The sequence below is a fragment of the Verticillium alfalfae genome, genomic scaffold, assembly GCF_000150825.1.
Source record: "Verticillium alfalfae VaMs.102 supercont1.1 genomic scaffold, whole genome shotgun sequence".
In the NCBI taxonomy this organism is placed as follows: Eukaryota; Fungi; Ascomycota; class Sordariomycetes; order Glomerellales; family Plectosphaerellaceae; genus Verticillium; species Verticillium alfalfae.
In genome coordinates this window covers 1-7508 of record NW_003315038.1, presented here as the reverse complement: position 1 = coordinate 7508, position 7508 = coordinate 1, and the positions used below count along the sequence as shown (strand labels likewise).

The window sequence follows — 7508 nt, the reverse complement described above, 5'->3', positions numbered from 1 at the left end:
TGATGCGATTGTCAGTCAAGGGTATGTTAAAGCGGCCACCTCTTCACCAAAGCCAACCACCTGACGCGAGACATTCTATTCTAGGATCCCCATCCATGAGCGTGTGGAGTTACCAGAGGATTTGATTCCGGCGGATTCAAGAGTTGAGATCGATGCCAAGATCACCGCAGGTTTGTTGCAGTGGCGACCATGCAGTGCTTGCTGTGTCCATGTGCTGACCCCCTCATCTAGGTTACTTCACCGCAGGAAAGAGAATGACGGAGGAGGAGCTAAGCGCTGTGCAGGGCAGGCTGTGGGAAGAGTAAGTTGCACATCCACTCCTAGCCCGCTCCATGGGGCAAAATCCTTGCAACCAAGGCATTATTGCTAAATGAATTGCCAGCATTGATCACTGAGCCGCTTGAAGAGATAATGCATTTGTGGGCGTGTGGGCGGTGTGCCTGAGTGCATATGGGTCTTTGTCGCTGCCATCAACGTACCAGGCATCGACTCGTAGTTTGCAAGTCGGGCTAGCAAGCATGAGGTCGTTCATTCGTGCTTCTGACACACAATAATGTGGCTCACCTACTATCCATATTTGCGGTGTCGTTAGGCCGAATGAATTTTTAAGTCGTTAGAGCCCTTACCACATCGCGCATCCCGTTTGCATGAGAACTAGGACTTATTGGCAGGGCATGTGAACGCTGACCCTCCCAAGGCCGGGTGACGGACGTTCTGGGCGGAACGATTGTGACGTGTACGGCAATCCCCAAGCCCAGAAATGCGGCGCCGCGACCGGCATGCTGACATTTCTACACATGTGCGGTTGTGACGATTGGCCTGGCACAGATGTCATGTTCACCGGTAGACCGCCGAACCCCGCAGAGCTGCATTGGTGACGCCGGGCCTGCAGATTCTGGTGCGTGCATGCCCAAGGTAAGGCACGCCGATCCATACAACGCAAGCCACATATCCAGGCCATCTCATCAGGCACCGGTCGTCTGGCCCATGCCTTCCCTACGATGAACAGAAGCGCCAGAACGGGTGTAGATAACCGACATGGGATCCCGCCTTGCAACCTTTGTTGTTATCTTCCACTGTCAATGATAAGAAAGGCCCCGGAAACTTCTCTCTGGACACCTAAGTTGGCAATAAGCTCTCACATTGCTTGCTTGCTTCTCGAGCAACTCGTATCGTAAGATATGTTCGAAATGGGCCGAAGGGATTCTTCGCCACGTATGGAACACCCACGGCGGCCGAGGTTGCGGTCTTGTGTCACTGAGCCCTCGATCACCACGTCCAACGCAAGTCGCGGGGCGTTCGCTTCGCCGCAGTCCTCGCAAAGGGCTACCGAGCTACTCACACGAGTGGTGGTCTCCAGCCCGACCGCAGACTTCACACGGGAGCCCACATCCCAGCGAATCGACTGTCGAGGAGCAACAGTCTCAACGGGTAGCCCGACAATCATTGCGGTGCCACAGACCTCCCGGGCAAGCAGGGAGATGAGTGATACTTTACATTCTTGTCAGTAGGATAATTCTGCGCCCGCCCCGAAAGCATTGTGACTTTGAAATGAAGCTTTGACTGACTAGGTATATGTCACACCGCAGATTCCGATTGTTACTTCAGTTTCCCAAATTTTGACGCCTGGGACGGCGAAGACGACACCGGTACAAAAGACGATGGGATTCATTTTGAATGAGGCACGATATTAACCTTTGTGCCCGCGGACGGCAGGAAATGATCATGTTGCAGTCCACGTTCATGCCAGGTGTCAACCTCATGAAGCAGTGCGGGTTAAGCGATGGCCCTGAGAAGTGGAAGACTCCATCATGGCGGTCGGGGAGGCACTGACGGCGTTGTACAGCGTTTCAACCGATGCAATGGCTGCGATTTGGTCTGGCTTTCCGCGTGATGAAGGCGTTGTGTTTTTCTAGGGCGGTCGACTGAACTGGAATTTTGGGAGTGGAGTATTGGAGTTGGCTTATTGTGTTGGCGCAAGATATCTGTAACGTAGTTCAAGATGAACCCCTACGCTTGAGAGGGTTTCCAGTTCCACGATCAAGTGTTGGGCATGCGAGAAGTATGCCCGCCTTGCTTGGTCTTTCTATCAGTCCCCTCTAAGAAGCTACAAGGCTTTCTGTCGCTGTCATATTGCGATGCACGAGACAAATCGCGTGCTGAATCCTTTAACGCAGATGTCATGTTCGTCATATTCTTTGTAAGGCTTTGGGCTGACCCGCAATATCACTACTGAAAACACGTGATAAGATCGTGTGCAAGTTTTCTGACACCACACGTTGCCTTAGATTGAATAGCCTGGAGGGGGAAGGATCGTGTTCTACGGAAGCGCCGAGACATGCTTCGGCTTGACTTCGTCATGGTTGGGATATAGTGGTAGCGCCGGGCTCTCTGAGGGTACTGGGCAAAGCGCTGTCGGACGGGGCGCTACACATGCGCACGTATGCATACAGCGGGGAGTTAGTTTCGGAGACTCAGTAGAGGCTGCGTGACCCACTGCACAGCCCTTGAACCAGTAGTAATGCCCTGTCGGCTTACTCACCCGCCACCATCCACATCCAGCTCGCTAAGAAATTCGTCCACACAATCTGAACGAATTTCATCCCCCTTGCGAGAAAACTCACCCCTCCACTCCCATCAACCTCTCACAACCACACAACGTTCATCCGCCAGTCGACAAACCGTCAAGATGGCTGTTGGAAAGTAAGACGCGCGATCGAGCTATTTGGAAACGACCAGGTCATTAACGCATGCTGTTTGTCAGGAACAAGAGATTGTCCAAGGGCAAGAAGGGCCTCAAGAAGAAGACTGTCGACCCCTTCTCTCGCAAGGATTGGTACCAGATCAAGGTCAGGCGAACTTCCAGACCACACCCGTGATCGACTCGTGCGCGTCCTGTAAAATACTGACAAGATTTCTTTATCCAGGCGCCTGCCCCCTTCGCCGTCCGAGAGTGAGTGCTACCGAGAAAGCCTGCCTTGGGGGCCCAAAAACCCATGTCGAATCACGGAACGCATCGCTAACATTCGAACTCCGTAGCGTCGGCAAGACCCTTGTCAACCGCACCACCGGTCTGAAGAACGCCAACGATGCGCTGAAGGGCCGCATCCTCGAGGTTTCTCTCGCCGACCTCCAGAAGGACGAGGACCACGCTTTCCGCAAGGTAAGCTTAGGGTGGACGAAATCCAGGGCAAGAACTGCCTGACCAACTTCCACGGCCTCGACTTCACCTCCGACAAGCTTCGCTCTCTTGTTCGCAAGTGGCAGACCCTCATCGAGGCCAACGTCACAGTCAAGACCACCGACGACTACCTCCTCAGACTCTTCGCCATTGCTTTCACCCGCCGCAGGCCGAACCAGGTCAAGAAGACCACCTACGCCGCTTCCTCTCAGATTCGCGCCATCCGCCGCAAGATGGTTGAGATCATTCAGCGCGAGGCATCTACCTGCACCCTGACCCAGCTCACCAACAAGCTCATCCCCGAGGTCATTGGCCGTGAAATCGAGAAGTCTACCCAGGGCATTTACCCCCCCCAGAACGTAAGTTTATGACACTCAGGCGTTGTCCGTGCAGAGATGTTTTTCTGACATGAGTACCTTTTTTTTAGGTCCATATCCGCAAGGTGAAGCTTCTCAAGTCCCCCAAGTTCGATCTGGGCTCCCTTATGGCTCTCCACGGCGAGTCTGTCACCGACGAGCAGGGTCAGAAGATCGAGCGGGAGTTCAAGGAACGCGTCCTTGAGGACGTGTAAAGAATGATGACGACATGGTCGGAGACGGAAACGGCAGCAGGAAGACTCCGGCTTCTTTTTGGCCGACAATCAGCTTCGGCATTTGTTTCAGTCGTTGCACATGGCGTACCATACAGGCGGCTGCGGGTCTAGGTTACCGAAAAATGGTAAACGGTCACAAAACAAGAATCTGGGGCATCGTATCGTGAGAGACTCGAAGTACATTTCGCCAGTGTGTGCTTGTGCCTTCATCTTGACGTGATCGCAATTCCGTACGGCAAGTGTTTGCGCACTTCATACGCTTAAACACTCGTTAGCTGCGCATTACGAAAGCGTGGATCATGTGATTCTCGCTGAGTGCCCAATTGTCATGGAATGCTTTCGTGCCGACAATAAGGGGATTTCTATTGAGCTCGGCTGCCTCGCGTCTGAGCACAGTATAATATACCACACGTGATCAAACGACACATCAATCTCATTGGCATCACAGGAGGAATGCGAGAGGTGGATGGTGTACCGCTGGAGCAATAAAAGCTATGGCCAATATCCTTTTTGAATGCGAGCCTAACATAGATCAATTTGTTCATCGTGCTTACTTTGAGGTACTCAAGAAGTCGACGACGGCTAGAAGATTGTTAGCCAGAGATTCTGTCTCGACTATGTGAAGCAGCAAATACTCACCTTCACGGAATGCCTCCGGTTTCTCTGAAATGAGCCAGTGGCCAGCATCGACGTCTATTAATCTGAACCGTGGGAAGAATTGCCCGATAAGTGGCAAGACGTCATCGGCTACGTACTTGCTTCTTGTGCCCCTGATGAAGAGCGCAGGCTTTTCAAAGCGAGTTTCTTCCGGATTCTTGAAGGGGAAGTCCGCCATATGCCCTAAGGAGCGACCAAGGATATCAAGAGGAACTCGAAATTGTTGCGGCTTATTCGGCTGCGGTCGATACAAGTTCGCAAGGAGGAATTGGCGAACTGGCAAAGACTATTCCACGTCAGCATCCACAAGGCCGCAGGCTACGGAACTTTGAGAGAAAGACGTGGGTGTGACGTAGAGGGTCTGGAAAAGATATTACCTCTTCGTGATTTTTTAAAATGTCATCAGCCTCAGCTTGGCGCATGACACCAGCTCTTTCGATACGTTTCATGCCTTCGACGTAGTTACCGAATCCACTTTCCAAGACTGCATCGACCGGAGCATTATCTACTGAGATAATGTTTCTCACCAGATCCGGTGAACGCAGAGCAAGTGCCATCGCAGTCTTGGCGCCCCTATACAACATCAACATCATTCAGCTGTCTCGGACTTCGATCATGTCATGACGAAGACGGATAGAACCAACATTGAGTGGCCAATGATCGTGGGCTCATCCAGGTTGTGGTCTATGATGAATCCTGCCACGTCCGAGGCCATAGAGGTATAGTCGTGGTGGCGGTCATGCGGCGACTCGCCATGATTCCGTAGATCCTTTTCATACATCAGCGCTTACCGAAGGTTTTTTTAGAGGTTATTGAAGACTAACTAGAGCAAAGACCGGCCGCCCAAGGTCGCGAGCAAGCACCCTAGAATAGCAATTCCATGTGAGTAAAAGTCTGCCGTGTGCGCTAGGGGATGGAGGGATCAGCACTAGAACTTCTATAGTCACACTCACTTGCTGATGCTCCTGTTGTTCTTCTTTGAACCAAAAAGGCCGTGTAAAAAGATGATAGGATGACTGTCATGTCCTATGGCTCGCGAACTGGATGGCTCATAGAGCTCATATGCAAGTTTGAGGTGAGCTTTTGTCGATGTACTGAAGGATCGACCCTGCCGTATAATCATGGCCTGATGAATGATACGCCCTAATAGTGAGGGCCTGGACTTGTACCGAGTCATTATGCTTCTGGGCTATAACTCCTATTATGTCAGGACTTGTTGAAACCGACCTCAGTGTTCTGAATCGACACGATGAGTTGGTGGGATCAGCTTAGTATCCAGACCCACTTATAATGAAAGTGACCGTGCACTTGGTAATCAATGCCACGAGGTGAATGTGTGCCCTGCCTCCGAACTTTGCCAGGAAATCACAGGCCTCGCAACTGATGAGTGACGAACACAATGGGAAAGGATGACACTGTACGTTAGTTGGCCTTGGTGTCACCCTCCATGATAGCTGCTGTGAAAGTGAATCTGAACCCCTTCCAACACATTGCTGTGGTTTGGCACCCATGATTATACATATGTTACTATGAAAGCCTTCTTCCCGTCTACTAGTGTTCTCATGCTCCTCCTATAGGATGGGTATTATTTTGTGTAGCACCACAACATTACTCGTGACCATTCATCAATCCATAGGCTGCTTCTCTTCATCTGCCTTCTTCTTCTCTTCCTCCGCCTTCTTCCTTTCCTCTTCTGCTTTTTTGGCTTCAGCAGCCTTGTCGGCTGCTGCTTTCTTCTCGGCATCCAGCTTCATCTTCGCATCTGCAATAGCCTTCTCAGACGATATGCGAGCAGATGTTTCAGACCAGAACTTCGCTGTCTCGTCCCTCAACCGATGTTGTGTTGTGACGTTGTTCCATTCTGGCAGCAAGGCTTCCACCCTATCAAGCCACGGCCCCATCCAACTGTCACGCGTGCCACCGGCCGTCGTCCCGGCAAAGTGAACAATCATATCTCCCTGCATGATTTTCCAGGGTTGGATTTTCCCGCCGTTGCCATCGTCGTATATCTCTGTTGTGCCATTGTCGAAAAGAGCTCCCTCCATTTTCTTGCCGAAAAGCCAGCCCTGTCCGTTCTTGGAGAACGCGTTGTTGACTGGGAGCGCGTTGAACCATCGCATCGGGACAGTGGCCCAGTGTTCTTTACCCTTGGTATATGAGTTGGCCAACGGGGACTTGTCGTCTTGAAGCAGGTACTGAAATGCACTCTGGTCGCGAAACCGATCCTTCCCGGTCCTCCCAGACATGTATATGGGATAAGCGAGGACAGCTGACAAGAGAGAGACTGACCATGGATGGACGCGGAGCGCGAAAGCTCCAGAATTGAGTCCATCCCAGTTTGCGGCGATCAGAAGATGAACACTCGTCAAGTCCTCGTCTGACTTTGGGGGGAGAAACACTTCTAACGGTGTTGAAGGGTTGACAACGACTGTGTCGGCGTCGAACCAGCTTAGGGGGGTTGGGGTTAGCTTTCTAGTTGGAAGTTTAGGATGTCACAACAACGTACAATATCCATTCGAGCCTCTCATCCTCCGGTTTTTCCAGTTCCGCGACGATCAATGACAAAAGATACGCTGGTTTTGTCCAGGCACCTTGCGGTCGCCTGTCAGCCTCATTCTCAATGAGATCGCCGACTGCTTGATTGGTCGCAATGTAGTGATGATAACCATGCATTTCGTTCTGAACCTGGTGTGATTGTAATGCCCTGTGGATCATGCTGTTGTCTAGCCTATTGGCCGCGACCGAAACTTTGGCGATTTTGGGGCCATCGCGCGACAGAAGCGATTCCGGTGTCGAATGGTGTTCTAGGGAGGTAGGCGTGACGCGAGATAACGCGTAGTAAAAGGCAAACAGAGAAGAGAACGCTGCCAGCGCCGTAATAGTCAGGATAGAGATCCGGGGGGGATACTTCCAGTACAGCATGATTAAATGTGTAACAATAATTAATGATGAAAAAAGTGAGATAGCACTCTCGCGAAGGATATGCTACTGTTCGGCCGCATCAGGAAGAAAAGGGGCTGAACCATGAGGAAACGCTGCACTTGGTACAGACGAGTTGCACAGCTTGTGTCAGCCAAG

At 51.6% G+C, this 7508-nt stretch overlaps 5 protein-coding genes across 5 annotated transcripts; 2 read left to right on the top strand and 3 right to left on the bottom strand.

Moving 5' to 3' along the window:
- Positions 1 to 2: 2 nt before the first annotated feature.
- VDBG_00005 (conserved hypothetical protein) lies at positions 3 to 395 on the top strand (the record flags this gene model as incomplete). Its single annotated transcript, XM_003008278.1, has 4 exons — positions 3 to 10; positions 85 to 170; positions 232 to 301; positions 383 to 395. The coding sequence occupies 4 exons, from the start codon at positions 3 to 5 to the stop codon at positions 393 to 395; spliced, it is 177 nt and encodes a 58-aa protein (XP_003008324.1).
- A 266-nt stretch (positions 396 to 661) lies between these two features.
- Positions 662 to 1447, bottom strand: VDBG_00004 (predicted protein; the record flags this gene model as incomplete). The annotated part of the gene is made up of 2 exons (XM_003008277.1): positions 662 to 996; positions 1231 to 1447. 2 exons carry the CDS (start codon positions 1445 to 1447, stop codon positions 662 to 664), a joined length of 552 nt encoding a protein of 183 aa, XP_003008323.1.
- Positions 1448 to 2669: 1222 nt separating this feature from the next.
- On the top strand, positions 2670 to 3964 carry VDBG_00003 (40S ribosomal protein S1; the record flags this gene model as incomplete). Its single annotated transcript, XM_003008276.1, has 6 exons — positions 2670 to 2703; positions 2765 to 2849; positions 2928 to 2953; positions 3040 to 3163; positions 3190 to 3540; positions 3609 to 3964. 6 exons carry the CDS (start codon positions 2690 to 2692, stop codon positions 3750 to 3752), a joined length of 744 nt encoding a protein of 247 aa, XP_003008322.1.
- On the bottom strand, positions 3716 to 5645 carry VDBG_00002 (abhydrolase domain-containing protein; the record flags this gene model as incomplete). The annotated part of the gene is made up of 6 exons (XM_003008275.1): positions 3716 to 4355; positions 4413 to 4716; positions 4808 to 5003; positions 5075 to 5199; positions 5255 to 5294; positions 5384 to 5645. The coding sequence occupies 6 exons, from the start codon at positions 5605 to 5607 to the stop codon at positions 4324 to 4326; spliced, it is 921 nt and encodes a 306-aa protein (XP_003008321.1).
- Positions 5646 to 5887: 242 nt separating this feature from the next.
- VDBG_00001 (galactosyl transferase GMA12/MNN10 family protein) lies at positions 5888 to 7433 on the bottom strand (the record flags this gene model as incomplete). Its single annotated transcript, XM_003008274.1, has 2 exons — positions 5888 to 6878; positions 6937 to 7433. 2 exons carry the CDS (start codon positions 7101 to 7103, stop codon positions 6056 to 6058), a joined length of 990 nt encoding a protein of 329 aa, XP_003008320.1.
- Between the last annotated feature and the right edge of the window lie 75 nt (positions 7434 to 7508).